Source organism: Lissotriton helveticus, chromosome 4_1 (assembly GCF_964261635.1).
Source record: "Lissotriton helveticus chromosome 4_1, aLisHel1.1, whole genome shotgun sequence".
NCBI lineage: Eukaryota > Metazoa > Chordata > Amphibia > Caudata > Salamandridae > Lissotriton > Lissotriton helveticus.
Window position 1 is genome coordinate 1,592,780,571 of NC_136063.1, and position 23,070 is coordinate 1,592,803,640.

At 39.2% G+C, this 23,070-nt stretch overlaps 1 protein-coding gene across 1 annotated transcript in view; it reads left to right on the forward strand.

Moving 5' to 3' along the window:
* TARP (TCR gamma alternate reading frame protein) overlaps positions 1-23,070 on the forward strand; it is a 335,382-nt gene that overhangs the window by 250,689 nt on the left and 61,623 nt on the right. The window contains exon 3 of the mRNA XM_078685855.1: positions 7,557-7,602. Coding sequence (XP_078541981.1) covers positions 7,557-7,602 — 46 coding nt within the window. The remainder of the gene's footprint in view (positions 1-7,556; positions 7,603-23,070) is intronic.

Below are 23,070 nucleotides of genomic sequence, written 5' to 3' on the forward strand. Positions count from 1 at the left end.
TATATCAAGCCATGTTTACAATTCAAAATCCTAACTTTCTAAACTGACAGATGGCACAAACTTACTCCATGCCAAAGTGCGTTTACTGGTAGTAGTGGTGCACCCAATGAGTGTGCGGCACAGGAGTCACAGAATTGTTGCTTTTGCTCAAAAACCTAACACTCACCACCTCGCCATGTTAGGGAGATCACTTTCCTCCTCTGGGCGAAATCTACCTGTGGACACTGCTGAGGGCCTCACCTGAAGGCTATGAGGACACAAGATGAGACTAAGGATCTAAGGGCTTGACTGTGAGGTGGAAATCTGCAGATTATCGCGAAAATGACATGCTCCATAGAGAAATAAAGAACCCATTTGTCACTGATACTCATAAAGAGTTTTTATTCCAATTTTGCAGGTACCTGAATTGCCCACAGCAAGATGACTTGGAACTTGGGAAGACGATTACTGATTGATTTAGCATTATTTTGGGTGAAATTGTATCAAATCAGCATTGATTACTGTTGGGGTTATTTTAACTTTGGCAGATGTAGTGTCCCCCTACTTACAGTGTAGGTTTTGGCAGAAGTTCCATATCCTCCAAACTCTACTGCTTCTTGCACATGATGCCAGACATCTGATGTATATTGAAGATTATCTATGTATAGTTGTCTTTTAACTCTAATGGGCTGGGTGATAGTTTTGTAGACAATATTTGCAACAGAATATTATGTTAGACTATCTTGTGATAAAAAGAATTCTGGTACCATACACCTCCGGTTATGAACTGCTTCTCCCTGCTGTTACACAAGTAAAAAATCTAAGGGCCTGATTTAGAGTTTATGGAAGGGGTTACTCAGCCATAAATGTGGCAGATATTCTGTTTATCTTATTATAATTGCCATGGGATATAATGCTCTTGTAATACAACTAAGTGGATATCCGTCACGTTTGTGATGGAGTAACCCGTATGACAAACTCTAAAACAGTTCCTAAGTATATTTGTGTATGGAAACAAGGCAATAGGTACCATAATTATTTTCCTATTAGTAATGACATATGTTTTTATGCATGCATGTGGTTTTATCATGTCACTGATCTGGTAACCCTCTTTAATCATGGTGGTATTTCCGCTGCATTCCAAATGTGCACCAATAAAAATGGCAGTTTTCGGGTAGATGTACATGAGCACATTGGGTCTGTCTCAGCACTAAGAGCCCTCACACGAGCCAAACCTGAAAATATTTGCCATGTAAGTCATGCAACAAAAATGTAGTTAAATTATCATGAAGTCACTTCAAAATTTAAGTCAAAATTACAAAACAATGTATTCTTCAGTACTTCAGACTATGTCACTGCATTGAGAAGTATTTATAAAATGATTTTAAACATTAACCTTAAAGCAATCAATCAATCTATCACTTTATTTTGCCAGTACAAAAAAGGTATACATGTATTCTATGTGCAATATACAATCATAAAATGATTAAAATACAAAATTAAATACAATTTAATAGGAAATTCCTTACAAATATGTAATTAAATACAACATAGTTAAAAGAGTATGAAATCCACAAAAGAAAACCGATCACATGATAAATTACAGAAGGTATTTTCTAGTATTAAGAGCACAACTTAGAAACGAGGCTATACAATAACAAGTTAGTGAACAAAATAATGATTGTAGATAATCGAGAGCAGGGCGACATGGTCTAAAATTAAGGGTACGGATGAGTTGAAAGATATATTTTTTTCCTTTCCTCAATATAAAACCTACAGAAGAATAAAAGAAGAAGTTCCCCTTGACAGGAGTTTCCATCACAGGGGCATGCTGAGAGTGCATCCAGAGAATAAACCTTAGCTGGAAAACCCAACATAAAAGGAATACATTTTAAACAAAACCTCAGCAAACGATATCTGTGTTGTTCCCCTGTGACAAAAGATAAGTAGGTAATGTCAGTGTTATTAAGCATGGGTGTTTAGTTCTATTGTATGGCCCTAGTCTTAGTGCAATTAAGTTTCCAGCTATCTTTCACGCATTTCCCTAATAATGGTTCTTTCAATTTTGCCTTAGACACAGCAGAACATGTGACTGGTCTATCGAATAGTTCACCCATTCCTATTGCATATAAGATGCTCTTTACATATTGAAGCAATTTGATCTTACTTATACCATCTGGGGTTAAGCAGTCCTCTACAATTTCAAGAAGTAACTTTAATGATTCTCTTTTCCAGATTGAATGCCATAGATGAATCGGGGCAGAGCTTATTTTATAGGTAATATAGCGTACATTCAGTTCAGAGTGACAAATGAAAGTAGAACAAGATTGAGGGACACCTAATAACCTCTTTGGAAAACTGTCCTCGACTCGTTGAACAATAGATGTATTGGCTATTCCCCATACAGCTGCCCCATAGGTGGCAACAGAATTCGATTTGGCCTCTTAGACCTTTTTACACTGTTTCTATGGGTTTAGAGCCAAGCTTCTTTATGAAACCAAGCAGGGCTCCTATGCTTCTTTTCAAAAGAAGAGCTCTGTTTGATACCATATTTAGCCACTTATTTTTTTCAAACAGTATTCCCAAATAGGAAAATTATTATTATTATTATTATTGGGACATTTGTAAAGCGCTGCGTTACGCACACCGGCGTGTCCACGCGCTGAAAGTGAGAGAGGCAGAAAAACAGGGAGCAGAGTAACTTACTAGTCATTTACTTCGTATAGAGGTGGGTTTTTAGTTTCGCTCGAAACCTCGCTTCTTCAGGTTCCAGACGCAAGTCCACTGGGAGTTTATTCCAGTAGTTTGCCGCTAGACACCTGAAAGATCTGCCTCCCATGCGCGCTTTCTTCACCCTGGGGACCCTAAGCAGACCCCCATCGGCAGATCTGAGCGCTCGAGCGGGTATATAAGCTTCAACCAGTTTCCTAAGTGGTCGAGGAGCCCTATCAAACAGGATACGGTGACACGTGCAGAGGGCTTTATATTCAACTCTGCGCCTCACCGGAAGCCAATGCAGCTTCTGCAGTGCCGCCTTCGAAGGCGCCCTTTTGGGCAGCCTGAGGATGAGACGAGCTGCCGCATTTTGCAGCACTTGGAGGCGAGCCATGCTCTTATCTGGCACCCCCAAGTAAAGCAAATTCCCGTAATCCATCCTGGCGGTTACCAAAGCATGTACCAGGCTTGGCGCGCTTCCATCGGCAATAAGTCCAGGACTTTCCTCAGTCTTTTCAGTACCCCAAAACATACGCCAAATGTGTCAAATACCTACAATTTTCTCCCTTCAATGGTCAATCTGGGCAATTTTTTAAGTCTAGCTGCTGCCACCAGCACATAAGACTTACATTCATTAACCCTAAGGCCCAGATTATGCATTAAATTGGAATAGGATCCTTACCAGTCCGAGCTAGTAAAGCTGCATCGTCTGCATAATCGAGTATCGGGATGGGGTTTGAACCATCATAAGGGACATCTTGAGTAGAGCCAATCAGCTTGGCTTCTACGGTATTAGTATATAAAGAAAATAAAAGGGGACAAGCACACACCCCTGCCTAACACCCCAGGTAATCCTAAAGTGACTTGTGATCCTGTCTCCCAGAGCGGACACAGGCTGAGGCCGCAGAATACATTTCACAAATGCAATTAATTATGGACTTATCAATACCCATAGCTTCCATTAATGACCAAAATTTAGCGTGAACCACGCAATCAAAGGCAGCTGATAAGTCCATAAAGGCCATGTAAAGATGACCTTCCAATGCCACAGTGTACTTGGCAATCAACAGATTTAAATTAAAAAGTTGATCAATTGTACCCTTTCCCTTTCTAAAACCATATTTGGCACACAATAAAATGTTTCTTTCTTGGCCCCAAGTTTCTAGCCTATTCAGGAGTAACCGACCTACTAGTTTTGCTGTGCTATCCAAAAGAGATATGGGTCTATAGTTCTTTTGGATAGACATATCCCCCTTTTTTGTATATCAGAATGATGACAGTCTTCTTCCAAGAAGGGGGGACTCCTGTGTGGGTTAGGGCTTTGAAAACATTAGTGAGTAGAGGGGTCCATACGTCCTGATCGGATAAAAAGAAATTAATAAGGACCCTTTTGGGGCCAGAAGCCTACAGTGTGCTACACTGGTTAAGGGCAAATCTCATTTCCGACAAGCTAAATGATAATGGGACTGCAGGAGTGGGTAATAGAAGACCAGGTGGCTCACAGAGTTCACTCTCTGAATTCCCAAATACTCCTTTAAAATACGCCACCCATGCGTCCTCATTTATGTGGAGATTCAGAGTAATCTCTCGTTCATCCTTCAGGAACGGAGTAGTAACTACGCTCCAGAAATCCCTGCTATTTTGTTTATATAGCTGCTTGTTGCAACCTGTCCCAGGCTTCTTGCTTAAGAATCCTCAACCTATTGGCTCTAGCTTCTTTGTTTTGAAAAACGTAACATTTTCACTAGGGCCAAATCCCTTGGTTCCACTGTCAGAGCAGAGTGAAGGTCCTTCAGAGTCTTAGTACAGGCGCCATCGAACCAGCCTGCCTCTCTGCTGGACTTCTGAGTATTTGGGCAAGGAAGGTTGCTCTAGATTTCATCTTAAATCTTTTGAAAAGCTAATGGGATTAACATATTAGAGGGATTCAAATTTAAACAAATAGAGATATCATGGTGCATCTTAGTGACAACTGTGTATGTAAATAGAGAGATATCAATTTTGCCCAATTTCAGTACCACGCCATTTTTCCTTGCAATTATAGGTTTTGTCATTCTGCTTCTGTTGCAGTTTCTACCGTGAGTCCATTCCATCTAAAATATAATGGCTGGATGGTCACTAAAAGGCAGAAAGTTGGTATTGACAAAAGAAATCTTAGCTTCTATGGATTGAGAAACAAGGACATAATCAATCGTGGAACTGCAAGACTGAGAAGAAAACGTAACTTCTAGTTGACCTGATTTGCCATCAACTGAGAATATTATGTCAAGATTTTTAATTAAGAAGAGTTGCCTGTTTAGAGCATTACCATAATGAGTGTGCCTAAAATGGTAAATAGAATCCCCAAAGTCCTCATTCAGACCACAAACTGATTAATCTGCCATGCTACAGTTGTTGCCATTAAAATCACCCAACCATATCATATCACAGTATTTGTGATGGGAACTGGCCAACTCCCCAATATCCTTTACAATTACATTTAGTTCTGATTCCATTCTACCTCCAAAATTTGTATTATAGAAATTAATCAAAGCCCAGTCCCTCTCTCTACAGCCCTCACATAAAAGTATATGGTAATTTGGGGGGGGTTTAGAAAGAAAATTATCCTATTCTTTGCTGTAGTAGCTATTAAAGTGGCAATTCCTTCACTTGCGCGTCCTACAGGTGAGGGGACTGCATTAGTCTGAAAAATGAGGACTCCATCTATTGCAATCTGATTTGATTCCCATGTTTTTTTGAAACATGGATCATCAAACTTTTCCACAAGAAAACACCAATGGGGATTATTATTTTGCTGATTGTATCCCGCTGTATTCCATGATATTGCTCTCAGAAATTTCGGCTGGACTGGTAAACTAACAGGGTTGTCCGGACTAAGAGATATATTGAGGGGGCCTGGGATACAGTAGGAAGATCAGAGCAACGTGGTAGTCAATTGCATACTTCGAGGTCACTCAGGGGTGCAAATCTTTTTCTAATAGGGAGTAGTGGGAGAGTTGCATCATAAAAAAAGCCAAAAGGTAGTGCAAAAATCTGGTTGTCAGAATTGGATGAGATAGGGAGTATGCCCAATAAATGCTCAACCACCTTTTTGTTGTTAAAATTAACTACTATGCAGTCCCCCCTTTGGACTATGGACCCTTACCCTTTAGGCATTCCTGCCTGCAACCCCACCATGACTCCAGTAAACTAAAAGGCAAGTCAGCTGTCATGTGTACTCTCTATGGCCCTCATTTATGAAAAGTGATGCATCGCTGCGAGCAAACAGCAATGCGTCACTTTTTATTGCGCCCTCCTTGCGAAACCAATGATGCGTCATATTTACAGTATCATCAATAAAACACAATACCTCTGACACCATCAATCTGTATTCACTTATGTCTCAACAGTTGTTTCAATTAACTTCGGGCTACCATGTATTTATGGATTCATTCATTATTTTTCAATATGCAGAAAAGAGGTAACCATCACGTTACACTTTTAGACATACAACGAGGGTTGTATGTCTAAAAGTGTAAAGTGATGGTTACCTCTTTTTTGCTTATGGAAAAATAATGAATGAATCCATAAATAAATGGTAGCCCAAGGTTAAATGAAAAAAATTGTTGAGGCATAAGTGAATACAGATTGATGGTGTCAGAGGTATTGTGTTTTTATTGATGATAATTTTGATTCTAACATCTGAACTCCCTGAACTGAATCACTCCCCTTTCTTAAAAATTCATATTTACAGTATGAAGTATCATGTCGCAAGGAGTTACAGATATGTCAGTATTTCTGACGTATCTGTAGACGCAAAAATGATCCATTGCTGGAGTGTGTCACAAAAGTGACGCAACAGCAGCAAAGGGTCATTTACACATGGGCAAGTCTCATGTTAAATGTGGCTGCGTCAGTTTTACGCCTGCTATGTGGCATGCGTAAGATATTGACGCATTTTCGTCCTAGAAGTGGCGCAGTGAAAACTGATAGCGTTCACTGCTTTGCACTTCTACGACCCTTTCTTGCGTCGGAACGCCCCTCTGGATACATTATACCTGGTGCAGGTATTATGTGGCGCAGGGGTTTAAAAAAGTGACGCATCTACCTAGATGCGTCACTTTGCAATTATGGCGCAACCTGGTGCATTTTTTACACCGCTTGTGAGTCACGCACCGGCGGCACAAAAGTGACGCAAGGGCCTTTAAATAAGCCCCTTTGCATATGTGGTGTGGCAACATTACATTCTATTAAACATAATGGAAAAAAGTGTTTTGTAAAGCGCAAATCCTGACTGCAAGTATTTGATGACTCCCTCAAATGTGATGTAGGAGAGAAAGTAAAGTATTCTTGTGAAATACAATATCTGCCTGGATCACACAATTTCATCAAGCAGGAATGCCGGGATTTCATGTTGTACATTGTGCAATTCTACCACTAGATGGGTGTCTGATTCTCTTTTGTCATCAAAGCTTTGTCTATATTTTTTGGCGCATGATGTGGCAGCTCGCGTGGCAGCCAGCAGCCACATGAAAGCTCGGCTCGTTTTTTGGGCTCAAGCAGTCAAGAGGACCTCGAGCTGAACCAGAGCCTGGCAAGCGACTCCAACCTAGAGTTTTAGTGGCTCGCCCACCTCAATTGATGAAGTGTTTCACTAGATTCAAAGCACAAACTCTTTAGAATCCGCAGGAAAGCTAACTTCACGGTGGTTCGTGGTTCAGAACCGCGGCGCTTCGGATGTCATGTTGTGGCCTGAGTGACGTTTGATTTCTCAGTTCGGCTCCCATCTGAGCCTCGGTTTGGCAGCGCGAGAGTTCTCATGCATTGAGTGTGCTGTGCACTGCAGGGGCTGCAGTTTTTGTAAGAGGGTGTAGCGCTGTGGGTCCGGCGTGAAGTACTTTGGGACCGGCACCAGGTTAGTGGTCACAGGTGAGTACTCGAAGTCTATGTATATCTTTCACGGGGAATACAGCGTACCTCCAACTCAACTATGCGCCACGAGATTTACACGGGATTCGTGTTTTGTGCCACAAGCTGTATTTTTAGGCTGGTAATGACATTCTCTTTTTGCACAGGATTTGCGTGACATTAGCACGTCCATTTCGATTCATTTCTAATTGGTTATCCGTCATTGTCTAGAGCAGGCATATGCAGTACGTTAATATTTCTGTCCACTAGAACCCTTATTTGAAAACGAATCTTTTATTTTACATGGCGCTTCATTCCTCACATCTGCCGTTTCTAAGCACTGTAAAGAACGACACTCTCACACGATTTATGTTGCTCTATTTACTGTCCTCGGAAGAATGTAAGGTTGAGAGGACCGAGCTCGGATCCGAATTAGTACCCCGCAGGAGACCGCATTTGTTCACAGGCAGCATTCAACTGATTGAGCCACATAGGCGCTATTAATGCAATATCTTTCACTACTGCTATCTGGAAAAGAAGGATCACTTCATATAACGTCACTGATAACTAATGTCACTGAGGCTCGCTCCGTAGGAATGCCCTTGGGAAAGCGCTGCGAGGGCGAGAAGCTCAGATACCTACTCCGGTTTTGAGAGTTGCAAAGCATAGTTTAGAGTACCTGACCAACAGTCTAATCGACATTGAGTTTTTTTTATTAAATCTTTTATTGACATTTTCCCAGTTTAATCAAACAACATGAACAAGGCATAGATACCATACTAATTGACATTGAGTTTTGGCATGTGAGTTTTTCCCTCAGGCGACAGATGTGAGTTACTTGTGAATCAAGCGCCTAGACACTGTTCAGGTGGCGATGTGAATATGCAAGCACACGTAACTTAATATTACACTCATAGTGTCAGAAAACTAAGAAATTAACGATAATATATTATTAGTTAATAATAATAATGCTTCTACTACTACACTCATAGTGTCAGAAAACTAAGAAATTAACGATAATATATTATTAGTTAAAAATAATAATGCTTCTACTACTACTGATAGTAATGCTCCAAAGTGAGAAATATTTAATTGGGCAATAAGTTAAGATGCATAACTAATGTAGGTAATTTTTGGGAACTGAACAGTCTTTTATTAGTTTTCTTAAATGCACCAATATTTTTATACGAGCCACTTGATTTCTCACAGATGAACATTTTCAGGAGGCTAAGCCACTTTGGGGATTTACAGCAGGGCAGCTAAGTGAGCTGGGCACCCGTTGCTGACACGGGGGAAAAATATTGGAAAAACTCTGTAGTGCTGCAATGTTGTTGCTTCTCTCTGCCTTTCCAATATGAAACGGATCTATCAAAATCTGACCCTGTATGCCTTTTTGTAGCATTGCAAAAATTGATTCTGGCACCATTGATAAACACAAATACAGCGCTTGTTTACTATTTCTTTCTTACATGTAATCGAAACCTTATGCAAAAAAATTCGCAGACGACATTAAAAAGAATAGACCAGTTATGCAACATGTTTACAATCTGAAACTAGATGATTTTGCCTCAAACTTTGTCACAAAGTTAAAATTTGAAAGTGGTGGAAACGCACGTGCTAGTTTATTATCTGAACACAGTAGAATGCCTTTTTTCTGCATTAGTGCAAAGTTTGTAATTCCTAATTCTGTAGTCCATCCAAGATTGATACATTGAGTACCAATAGATTGTAAATAGTAATGCCACAGAAGCTCTGCACTGGTGAAAAAAGGCAGAGCAAACTGTTTTTTATTAGCATTCATTAGACTTTATGTGCCTATATAAACATATAATACATTTAAAACAATGCTTCTTAAATAGATTAATACATTAATATCAATTAGGTTAAACAATTGCAAAATCCAATTAATAAATGTCTACCTTTTCGGAATGGAGTGTGAAAGAATAATCAAACGCCAGATTCACCATCATTAACCAAGCCTCATTAATTATTTGTTTAAGATAGTCCTTTCTATCCAGTAATAGGAGGGACATAATATCAGAATTATGGGCTAAAGTATTAGGCAAATGAGATAGGAAATGGCAGAAACTAACACTTCTATTTAACATGTAGTCCATATTCAAATAAATACACAGTGTCAATAATTACAAAAGAATTGTGTGATGTGGGATGGATTATTGATGAAACAAAATACTTTGTCTTCCCAACCTTCAACTTAATTGAGTAATTATGCTTTTAGCTTCAATAAACTCTCTGCCTACATAAAATGATGTACATGAATTGTTTTAGGGCTTTTTTATTTATGAGAATTGGATTGGCAGTGAATAAATATTCCAGTGTATGGTACTGTGCATTGAGTACTGTGCAATAAACGTCTAAGTACATGGGCATAACCACACTCACTTTTACACAGGTCCATCAAGCACTCCGTAGCTGAGCTAACCTTTCCCTCAATGGAGAAGTTAGGAAGCTTGGACACACTGCCTCTCTTTTGGGGTGCGGTGAACTCAACTCCATCTCAAAAGAAATCTGTCCAATGAGAACACAAGATGGCAAAACCAGGGCTTGAAACAGTGCCCCTTTAAAACTTGCTACTTCTTTTAATAGTATTCCGGATGTACAATAATGTAAAATATATCCTATTTTTGGAGAGTATAACTTTTGAAAATAGTTCAAACTTCCGATCCCCAATAAGGATTACCCCCCCAACAATGAAAGTCTACTTCATATGCTCTTCAGAGTTTACCTTGTTATTAAAAATCACCCACGTATATTTATAAGAACACACATGCTCAAGTTTAGCATCATTTAAACCCAAACGGGAAGACAATTGTTTGCCTCTAATCTGCAAAATCTGAATTTTCTTACTGTTGTGAGTCTATTTGCTTTGCAGTAAATTTTGAAAGAAGTTAGCTGCCTTTGTAAACCAGCGGCAGTTGTGTCTAAAATTGCCAAAATAAAGTAATGTCTTCACTGCACTACCATTAATAGAAGGGGAGAGGCGCTGGGATTGCCCTGTGACACCTAAATAAGTTTGGAAGATTATTTAAAAATAAAGAAAACAATAATCAGACCAAGAAACACCCCTGTTTTAGAACATTGAGTACAGAAATCCGCAGCGTTCTTGCTTGCCCACTGGGGATATTTACTTGAACCCAAGTATTGTGTGAAATGCAACAAAAAGTGACAAGAGGCCACGCAGCATCCCCTTGTTTGCAAGCTTAGACCGAAGGAGACCACGGTCAATCACATCAAATGCAAACTTAAAGTCAGCAAAGTAGACATGTACATGTCTGCTCCCAAAACTCTATGCATGATATCATTTAATGGAAAGATGTGATGACCAGTATACTGATCTGGGTGAAAACCTGCTAGTTCCCTTTCAACAAGCCCCAATATATCAATTCGTTCTTCAAGAGCCAGCAGCAAGATAGTGCAAATTATTTAGAACCTCTGTCTAATAAAGAAATTAAACCATAAAGTGATTAATCCCCATAATCTCCCCTTTCTTAAGGATTGGGGAGATCAATGATTCTTTCCAGCTGTTGGGGCAGTTAGCTGTTGTAGAAAATTACTTTAAATAGAGTTACAAAGACTTTGACTACCATGCAGATCCTCTTTAATAAACCACAATGATTATCCTGTCAAGGACTCAAGCAAGAAATAAAATCCTTAATATCTGCCTCATTAAAACTAAGGCCTTCATCAGTAGGTTGACTAATACATACATCATATATCTCTAAGAAATTGGCTGGCCATATACCATTCTCAAATGTTCCTCCAGCGGATGAATAGAACTTTACTATGTAGTTCTTTCTTCAGGCTTGGGTTTGTTAGGTTTTAATTCCTTGCATATTGTTTCCCATATTATAGTTCTTGCCACTCACTTTTTATTTTCCTGTAGCTTTTTATACTCTTTAATTAAGCTTAACTATAGGACTATTATGCTTTAAAAACTTGCTATGACATGCTAAACCTTATATCATTAAACCCGGCACTCCTCAAGAAGTAGGCCATCGTTTTTCTTCTTTAGATTTCTTAATTTAACATTTCTGTTACTCATTTAATCTAACTTTGAAAAGTATTCAGTGTCAGCTGTTCATCACTAAGAATAACATTGTTTTTACTTTCTCTAAGAGCTAGAGGCCCGTTGATAATACCCTCTTTGCCATTGATGATCATTACTAATTTATCTTGATTACTTCTAAACTTATCTTCACTGATTGTAAGAGTTCAGCATAAGTTAATTGGTAGATGGTCGTTACTCTTCCTTGTCAAAACTTTAATAGAACACATATGTTTAGAAAATGCTCTAAAACAATACAAAAAGTTAGAGCATTTTACTTTTAAATTAACACATATTACTTGTTTTATGGTAGAATCAAGAAAAGAAATAGGAGTCACCGATTGTCAAGCAAAATGTCAGCACTACTTGGGCCCGATTCACAGAATGAACTTAAGACTAAATCCTGAACTTACTACTATTTGGTATTCACAGAATGCACTTACTACTTTCGGGATTCACAGAGTGAACTTACTACTTTCGGGATTCACAGAGTGAACTTACTACTTTCGGGATTCACAGAATTAACTTACTACTTTCGGTATTCACAGAATAGACTTAAGACTACTAACTTTACGTCTGCACTCGGGCCGGAAATTCCGGCCCAGAGGCGCAGTTTCCGGCCCAGAGGCGGAGCTTCCGGCTTGGGGGGCAGAGCTTGCAGCCCGGAGGCGGAGCTTCCGGCCCGGAGCCAGAGCTTGCGGCCCAGAGGTGGACATTTCAGCCATGGCTAAATCTCCACCTCCGAGCCGGAAGCTCCGCCTCTGGGCCGCAAGCCCCGCCCCCAAGCCGGATGCTCCGCCTCCGGGCCAGAAACTCTGCCTCCGGGCTGGAAATTCCGGCCCAAGTGCGGACGTAAAGTTAGTAGTCTTAAATCTATTCTGTGAATACCGAAAGTAGTAAATTCATTCTGTGAATCCCGAAAGTAGTAAGTTCACTCTGTGAATCCCGAAAGTAGTAAGTGCATTCTGTGAATACCAAATAGTAGTAAGTTTAGGATTTAGTCTTAAGTTCATTCTGTGAATCGGGTTCTTTGATTTTACATTCTTATTAATCGTGGTAAATACGCCTCCGGATAGGAGATCCCCTTCATCCTAGCTGATCTGGTTTCAACTGGCAATGAAAGACTGGACTGGCAGGTTCATCATGTTTCTAAGATCCTTGCAATAAAAGGATGCTGCTTTACCAACAAAGCTGTTTCAAAGTTAGCCAACCACAGTTTTAAATTATGAACATTTCATGTAATTCCATAAACAACATTCATAACATAAAATTCTCTGTTATTAAGATTAGAAATACGTCTTAAAACATGCAATGCAATTAGACAGTCTCTTTTTTTCTACCGCTCTCATTTGATTAGGTGATTTCCTTCTCAAACTGATTGTTAGAATTATCTTCATGTTTTTCAAATCGTGCTTGCTCTTGCTCATGGTATGCTTTTGAATTACCCATCCTTTGACTGCAAGCAGGCACTAATACTCACTATTTGTCCTAATGAAGAAGGTACACTTTTCACTATTGATAAAAGGTTATTTTCTGAGTCATAATTCATTAAAAAATATATGTAGCCATAAACCATAGCTATTTAAGTTCCTTTTCAAATTTTTGAACAATGCATCTATACTTTTGAAATAAAAATCTACTTTTGTAGCCTCTATGGCATTGCCACCCTTCAAAAAACGAATCCCTTTAATGTCACTAATTGTAATATCAATTAAGGCTGGTATTCTTCTTAAAATGGATAAGAATTGACCATGGCTAAATAATTGGTAATTCCCTAAGGTGTTTACCGTTGTTAATCATACACACTATGAGAATTATTCAAATTACTTAAAATGGCCTTGTTATGTTTTCAATTAGCCATGTTAAAGATCACACCATTACGGCTTTAGAAGGGCTGTGCAAAGTCTCATAGTATTTTGATTGAGGAGCGCTCATGGCCATGCATGAACTACGAGTAGTACGTGCAGCACACAAACAGAATACCTCTGCGTAAAAAATAATGATTTTGCGCTGTGTTTTAGCATGACCCTTGAATTTTAATTGTCTGTTCAGTGTTTGGACAAAATATCAAGTTGGAAATGTCAGAGAAAAATATTGTGACGCAACAATAGTGTGATGCAGAAATATAGGTGTCAAGCATTTGGCTTTTTCAAATAAGTAGTATACTTTTCAAGAATATCATTATTGTAAATATCATTTTCAATAACATAGTTGTAAAACATTGTTTTTTTAACTATTTTTATGTGTGTTAGTTTATATATAAATTGTTTGGGTTATTATTGTTTGTATAATTGTTAATACTATTTTTAAATATAATTTGTACTTTTAAGTGATTTATCATTATTAATTTAATTACAACAGTCATTTCTATTATCGTAGTGGCTTGCTAGGTTTGTAGGGGTGTAGGGTGGGAAGGTAATTAATAATTTATCATTACATTAGTATTAGTTATGTAACTGATTATTAATCATGTAAATTGTGCAATATTTATTTTTTGCAAGTTATTTGTTAGGGGCGGGTGTTGGGTTTGTAGGAGCATAGGGTGGGAAGTAAATTAAGTAATAATTGATTAACAACTAATTAACATTGTATTAATACTTATTTAATTGGTTATTAATTGACAACATATTGTTGTAATTCTATTTGTCAAGTTATTTGTTAGGTGTGGGTTGGTGAGTTTGTAGGGGTAGAGGGTGGGGTGTTACATATTTACATAATTATTAATCAATTCGTTCATAAATGATTAAATATTAATTCATTCATTGTTATGTAAATATTTATTGATTATGTTAATTGTGTTACATTTATTTATTTTAGTTATATTTTAAGTGTGGGCTGCTCAGTTTGTTAGGCAATAGTGTGACACGTTAATTAGGTAATAAATAATGGGAAGTTTGTTTTAAATGATAATTAATTATTAAATTGATTAATAATAATGTTCATAGTTTCATTGTTTTTATATATAATTTTGTTTTGGATAATTAATAAAGTTTATATTAAAAGTTTTATATTTTTATTAAATTAATAGGATTATGTTTCATACATGCTATGTGTTTGAAGTGAATTACTTTACCTACTGGAGTGGGAAAAGTACATTTTACCCCTCCAAAGTCCAATTCATTTCCTACTATTGCACAGACTGGAGTGGGAATAGTACATTTTACCCCTCCGGAGTCCAACACTTTCCCTACTGTTGCCCAGTCTGGAGTGGGAAAAGTAAATGTTACCTCAGTGAAGTCTAACGCTTTTCCTACAGTTGCACAAACTGGAGTGGAAATAGTAAATGTTACCCCTCCGAATTCCATGGCTTTCCCTACTGTTGAAGAAACTAGAGGGCAAATAGTGCATTTTACCCCTCTGGATTCCTGCACTTACCCTACTGGTGCCCAGACTGGAGTCAGAATAGTAAATGTTGCCCCTCCTAAATACAACACTTTCCCTACTGTTGCACAGACCGAAGTGGAAATAGTACATTTTACTCCTCTGAATTTCAACGCTTTCCCTACTGTTGCAGAGACTGGTGTGCGACCCCTTCAGAGTCCAACACTTCCCCTACTCTTTCACAGACTGGAGGTGGAATAGTAAATGTTATTCCTTGGAGTCCAACTCTTTCCCTACTATTGCACAGACTTGAGTGGGAATAATAATTGTTACCCCTACGGAGTCCTACACTTTCCCTACTGTTGCACAGACTGGAGTGAGAATAGTAAATGTTACCTCTCCGCAGTCCAATGCATTCCCTACTGTTGCACAGACTGGAGTGTGATTAGTAAATGTTACCCCTCAGGAGTTCAACACTTTCCCTACTGTTGCACAGACTGGAGTGGGCATAGTAAATTTAACTCCTGTGAAGTCCAGTGCTTGTTGCAAAGTCAGGAATGGGAATAGTAAATTCTCATTTTCCGAAGTCCAACACTTTCCCTACTGTTGGACAGATTGGAGCGGGAATACTAAGTGTTACCCCTCCGAAGTACAACGCTATCCCTGCTGTTGCATAAATTGTAGTGGCAATAGTATATTTTACCCCTCCGAAGTCCAATGATTTCCCTTCTATTGTATAGACTGGAGTGGGAATGATATATCTATTATTCTCAGACTTCGATAGTTTAAAAAATATTGTTTAAATATATTTATTATTATTATTTATTTGTTTCATTTTATGTATACCTTTTTGATATCATTTTAAAGAGTTGTGCTTTTTAGTTTTTTTAAATGTAATTAATGGGCAATGTATTACATGTTTAGAATTTTTTATGTTATCTATCTATTTATCAATCTATCTATATATCTATCTATCTATCTATCTATCTATCTATCTATCTATCTATATACATGTATTATATATATGTATATATGTATGCTTTTTGTAGTAGTACTTTTAAAAAACACAAAAATGTAATATAATGTAAGATATATTTTGTTTATAATAGAGTTTTATTATATGTATGTATACATAAACATAGATACACCTATAAATGTATGTGTGTATGTTTATATACGTTTAAATATATAGTATGACATTTTACCTACATTTATTTCATTTACATTAAATTATTGTTTATGTTAAAATATTTACGATTCACTATTGTAAACCATATATATATATATATATATATATATAAATATATATATATATATATATATTCCAAGCTTAACATTAAAAAGGATGACGGCCACAGACATATTAACGTGTGAGGACATAAAGGGCATTGATACCCTGGAGAATCTGAGACTTGAGCAACATACTCAGAATGAGACTATGATCGATAAAGCTAGACAGCATAATATTGAACAGGAAAGGGAGGAAAGCACCTTCAAAACAGCCTCTACCTTTTGCCCAGTAATGCCATGGGATGCAATCGATGCATTCTCGGAAACAGTACTTAAAGATCTGGTGGACATGAGGGGAAACCAAAGAACCTGTAAATCAAAATGGAAGGACAATTTATCAACAGAAGAAAGGAAAGCACTGAAATCCTTGCAGGAAGAAGAGGATATTATTATAAAGCCCTCAGACAAGGGCGGTAATGTTGTGCTACTAACACGAGACTACTACCATAAGGAAGCAGTTAGACAACTTTCAGACACAAACTACTACCAAAAAATTGGAATGGAGAAGTACAAAGAGAGCATCTTGCAATATGAAGAACTAGTGAATAAATGGTACAAGAGAACAATGCTGGGGAGTGAAGAGAATATTTTCTTACGGAGCAATAACCCGACTATACCTACCTTTTATCACTTACCAAAACTGCATAAGAATGCCACTGAACCACCAGGGAGGCCAATCGTATCATCGATTAACGGGCTGACAGAGAACATGTCGAAATTTATCGATAGTTTCCTTTATCCTCTAGTGACACAACTGAAGTCTCATGTGAAAGACACAAAGGATTTTCTGGTAAAAATAGAGGATCTAGTTTGGGACCCTACATATCTAATAATGGTATTAGATATTACCAGTCTGTACACGAACATCAAGCATGAACTGGGACTAACTGCGATTGAACACTTCCTGAACAAGAGACCGGCACGATATGCATTGCACAACTGTATGCTGCTGGAGTTTGTAGAGTTCTTCCTAGCCAAGAACATCTTCCTGTTCGATGACCAACTGTACACTCAAGTGTCTGGGACTGCGATGGGCACCTGCTTTGCTCCCAGCTATGCGAATTTATTCGTTGGCTGGTGGGAGGAGCGGGTGCCCATGGCGCTTGAGATGAACGAACAGGTGGCAGGTAAGGTAGTGAGGTGGTACCGGTATATTGATGACCTCTTCATCGTGTGGCAGGGGACGGTGGAGACGGCTCATCAGTATACCGAGGTCCTGAACAATAACACCTGTAACTTACACTTCTCTGGGACAGTGAGTCCGGTGGCAGCGGACTATCTCGACCTTAGAGTGTTTGTGAGTGAAGGCAAACTACACACCTCGCTGTACCGGAAGCCCACGGCCGGAAACTCCACGCTAATGGCTAATAGCAACCATCCAATGAAACTCATTCAGAGTATCCTTTACGGGGAGTTACTAAGACTGAAAAGAAACAGCAGTAGGGATGAGGACTTTGAAATGGTAGCAAAAAACTGTATTGAAAGATTCACTGCGAGAGGGTATGACACTCATGCGCTCACCAAAACCTTAACAAAAGTAAGAAAGATACCAAGAGCAAGCCTTTTACAACCTAAATTGAATAAGGAGACGGATACAGGCGGAAAATTTAGGATGATTACACCTTACTGCACTGAGTCGCAGAATCTCAGAAGAATTTTTGCAAAGAACTGGCATGTTCTTCTAACGGATCCGGTAATCAAAGAGGATATTCCTCTGAAACCCCTAATAATTTTCCGCAAAGCGAGGTCCCTAAAAGTCAATTTGGTAAGAAGCCATTATGAAAAGAAGAAACCTAAGGTTGGTGGACTGGCAGAAATGAAAGGCTTCTTCCCATGCGGCAAATGTAAGGCCTGCACAGGGAGTAGAAGGATCCTGTCATACTGGGTGGCTGGGGCTGAGATGAGTAGACCCATCAAGAAATTCCTTACATGTAGCACACCATTTGCGGTATACTGCCTCGTCTGTCCATGCGGCCTTCGATACGTGGGCAGCACGATTCATCCATTAAAAATCAGGATACTTGAACATCAGCGGGCCATTGAGAGAGTTGATCCATCCTATCCAGTCGCAAGACACTTCTGTGAAAAACATAATAAGGATAGGAACAAACTCCAATACTTTGGGATAGACTACATTCCAGCGAGTATCAGAGGAGGAGACAGGTTGAAACAGCTCAGACGCCTTGAATCAAGGTACATAATCGATATGATGACCAAGGCACCGTTGGGGCTCAACAGCGGAGAAGAGCTTGCAGTACACCTGGGCAAATAACGCCACTAATTGGATAAACTGAACTGAATAAGCGGAATATGAGTAATGCATTAGGGATTAAGACAATAATTGAATGTAAGAAGATGATAAATATCCCTAAATGCAACTTGCTTGAAACTTTGAGACCTGTCTTGTCGTGTATTTCTATAGGTTCTGAATCGATCCCCCTATTCCTGACCCTATTCTGGTTAAACTTACTAGCTAGTTAACTAACAGTCAGCCCATGAGGCAAGAAATCCCCCATGATGCAGATACCGTTATCTGACGCAGTCACACTACGGCACAGGAACGTGTTATCTGATTAGGTCATAACGCTTGAGATCTAATTAGACAAGCGATATTCCTCCAGCCCCTGATAAGGCATACGACGTTCTCATAACAAATCAAACCTATGACAACCTGGATAATCCGTGCGGCCATTGTTTTGATTTCACAGAGAACTTTAGTAAAGAATGTGCTAACGAGCAAGTCGTATGACATCTTTATTGACGTACCTATGTCCATCCTTACGTCAATCCCGGCACCTTTAAGGTATAAATATTGCCGACCTTGCCCTATGCAAAACACACGCGTGGTGACAAGACGGAGCAGCCATACTTGCCGAAGCAGAGAGCCGAAGCAGACCCCGCTGGCGCAGCCCCGCCTTCCTGACGCGCTGAGAGACGCGCTGCTATCTCAAGCCGAGAGACCCAGCACCGGCGCTTCTGGGCAGCCCTCACAGGCAGCCTGGAATATCGAGAGCAGAGAAAGAGATACCATTCCTCATTCATCCTAAATTCCAGGTACAGAACTGAATAACCCCTCCTAGAGAATTCTTTAGTTATTCACTTGGCAAAAACAAACTTAACTTAAACTGTAACTTTCTATTCCCGCCCACGTATTAGACTTAGGTCAGGTACACGGGGTAGGCGTATTTAGAAACACCAGTTGAGTACGTTTAGTCAAATGTATATGTGTATGTAAATATATTTTAATCATTTTAAACATCATATGGCTCAGAAACCATATCAATGTTTTTACAGTATTATTTTATACTATTGCTTCTAATGTATGCACTTTACTTAACTATAAGTATCGCAATAATATCGATCCATTTCTCTTGTACGAGAAAAGAGACTGATCAATAAATAACATCTTTTATTGAACACGCCCGTCTCTTCCTTTTCTCTACATTCTGATGAGACTAAGAATGCACGTACTGACTGAGTAAAATAATTGCCTTGTGCTCACACGACTCTTGAGATTGACTCTTGATTAGGGGAGAGCAAAGTTGTCATGTTCTATGGTTGTCAGAAACTAAATCCCTTCTTGTCTAATCAGGGAAGTTAATCCTTCCTTGAACATTCGAGAAAGTTTCTAGCGAACTCTGAGCTTAGCTGGCAAACCCAAAAATTAAGTCTAGTATCGACAGTAGTAGACCTAGTTAACGTCTGGCCTAGGCCTTTACTGCTGTAGGTACTATTCCAATGCGCAGAGCCTATTGGGAAAATAGGAGCTACACTACATGGCGCCCAACGCGTTTGGAAAGGGCGATAAAACTAACGTAAGACATTTAGAGTAACTCAGTCGTGCTTTCTCACTCAGACCCCTTTTCCCAAATACTCCAAAGACGTCTGGAGTGGGTGAAAGGTTATAATATCCTCCAAAACCTCGCAGGAGGGAACTCCTATGTATGGTTCTTGGTCTAGTCAACGTTGAAGGATAAAACAGTTCCAAAATATTGTGCACCTAATCTCTGTTTCCATAAAGAAACCTGATCTGCAAATAAACATAATACCATCCTGTCAGCAAAATGGACAGCGATGAAGAACGAGAGGTTACTAGATTAGCTACTGAAATAGCAGATGCTGATGCTACCATGCAAGCAGCAGACGCGGATATAATACTCATTCCGGTCGCCAAAAGGAGATCTATAACCTTAAAACTTATAGAAAATGGACTGACACCTAGAGGTGGCACAGTCATATTCGTAATCGAGGCACACGAATATCGACAGACAGAGGTATACTATACATGGATACATTTTCCAGCAGCTAATACTATAACAAAGTACTTCCACTATTACAAAGTAGAGGAACCTCCTAATGAGTACACTCCTTTCGAGGAGGTGGAAGTACCACTCAAATTCCAAGAGCATTTGCTCTTATTTGATGGCGCCCTAAAACATAATAATCACATTACAAGGCTCGGTCCTTTAGGAAGACCAGGAGCAACGTGGCCGGTCTTAGCCGGATACACACCATATCCAGACATCGAAAGAATGCCTGCAGCAGAGCTGTTAATACAGCTAAAACAACTACTAAAAATTCACAGACAATTAGTTCAGTATGTAATGCGGACTTCAACAATTCAGCCAGCGATTAAACTACCACAGCTGACCCCTCACCAGGGGAACACAAATAAAATTACACCACAGAACATCCAATCCTGCCTAGGTAAAGTTCCAGCTAAACGGGAACAAATACCATTCTGGTTGGCACAGAAAATTACCCAAATAGAGGCGGTGTTTCCTGACACCACCCCATTAGAAAAACACAGGATTCTGACTATATGTCTCCCAATGGGAATCGCACCACACATTGAGGACTGTGACACTTGGGGTACAGTCTTTGCTTCCATCTACACAAAAACGCACGGTGTTCCATCCATTTCGGTAATACCAGATGTGCTAAAACAAATTCAAGATGAATATGGTCCAGAACCTGCTTTAACTCTTGGTATGAAATTACTAAAAGACTTCAAGCAGGTCTCGGCTATATTACTAGCCAACATAAAGGGTGAAGCAGCAAACGTGGCGATCCGCCAGAGGTTAAAAGAGACAGATATAGCAGACCAACCAGCTGAAATTGCCAGAATCATAGAAAAATCCTATGAAGAACTAGGCAGAGATAGTCTAGGTGGAATACCAGTAAAACCGCAACTGACTACAAGTCCAGAAAAAATGTTTTTTAATAATAATAATAATTCACCAAAAAAGAACTGGGATGGAAACAAACAATCCAATCCAAAAGAAAAGAAATTCCAGTCCAGAGGAAGGTCTCCTAGGCGAAGAGAGAAATCTCCAAACCCGAGACAAAGGTCACCTCAGAGTGAACCCTCTGGGAATAGATATAACCTTAGAAATAGGGATAATATTAAAAAACCTGATAGATATCAAGACATTGATACACGTCCCTCTCAATCTTTTCAGAATTCCTCGCAGAAATCGGAAAGAAGAGGACGATCAGAAGAGCACGCCAAGTCCAAAGACAAGGAACCTGCTCAACTGAAAAAGAAATCACAATTTCCAAAAAAGAAGGTAGCCAGTATCAAGGTAGTTAACAATGCCGAGAATACTGAGGACACAACTGAAAAACGGAGAATGGGCTCAGACAATGCTAGACAGCGCAGCAGAGGTGAGCATAGCTCGCAAAGTCCTTATGGATCATCTGGAGACAGTGGACACGAATGAATACCTTCAAGTGGAAACTGCAGATACCAGAGTTAGCAAGCCCCACAAAATATACGAGATAACATTACGTATAGAGGGAGATAAGACTAGGAAAATAAGGGGACTATTTTGGGATAACCTATCCAAAGGCTATGACATCCTTCTAGCTGAAAAAGACTGGCCACCAGAGTTTGTCAGGGAGTGCCCTCATGGCGAAGAAGTAATTATGCCTGCCTTCTCGAATCAAATACCGATTCATAAAAAATATACACTTGCTAGAAAGTGGGCAGTGGCCTTAGCACCTGCTTTATATAAAAATCATGTAGGATGGGATGAGGATTCTCCTCCTCACAAAATCCAGTTAAAATCACAACCTACTGCACAAAGGCAGTACCCAATTAAGCAAGAAGCTAAAAAACAAGTAAATGAAATACTAGATCAGCTAGAATACCAGGGGGTGATTGAAACTTGCACCTCACAAATGAACAATCCTTTGTTTCCGGTCTCCAAACCAGACAATTCGTACCGTCTAGTTTTGGATTACCGACACCTTAACACATGTTGCAAAACTTTTGCAGTGCAAAACTCACACAGTGCTGCACTAATGAATAACATAGTGCGCAAAAAATACAAAACAACCTTGGACATCTCCAACGGATTCTTTTGTCAAAACATAGCACCAGAGAGCAGATATTTAACTGCATTCTCAGTAAATGGCACTCAAAAACAATTCTGTCGGTTAGCCCAGGGGTACAAGAACAGCCCGGGGGTATTCTCAGCGAGAGTAACAGAATTACTACAACTATATGATGATGAAGCATTATCTTATGTCGATGACATTTACTTAAAAGATGATGACTTGGAGACTCACTTGAAAAGAGTGAACACCATAATACTTGGTTTCGCTGCAGAGGGTTACAAATTCAACTTCAAAAAGTCCAGAATTGCCCATCCGACGGTCCTATTCTTAGGATATGAGTTATCAAGTGAAGGCAAAAGCCTGGCAGACAATTTCCTAGAGAAATGTGCCGTAATCCAAGCTCCTAAAACACTAAAAAACCTACAGTCAATTCTAGGCTTCCTAAATTTCGGAAGAACATATATTGCAAA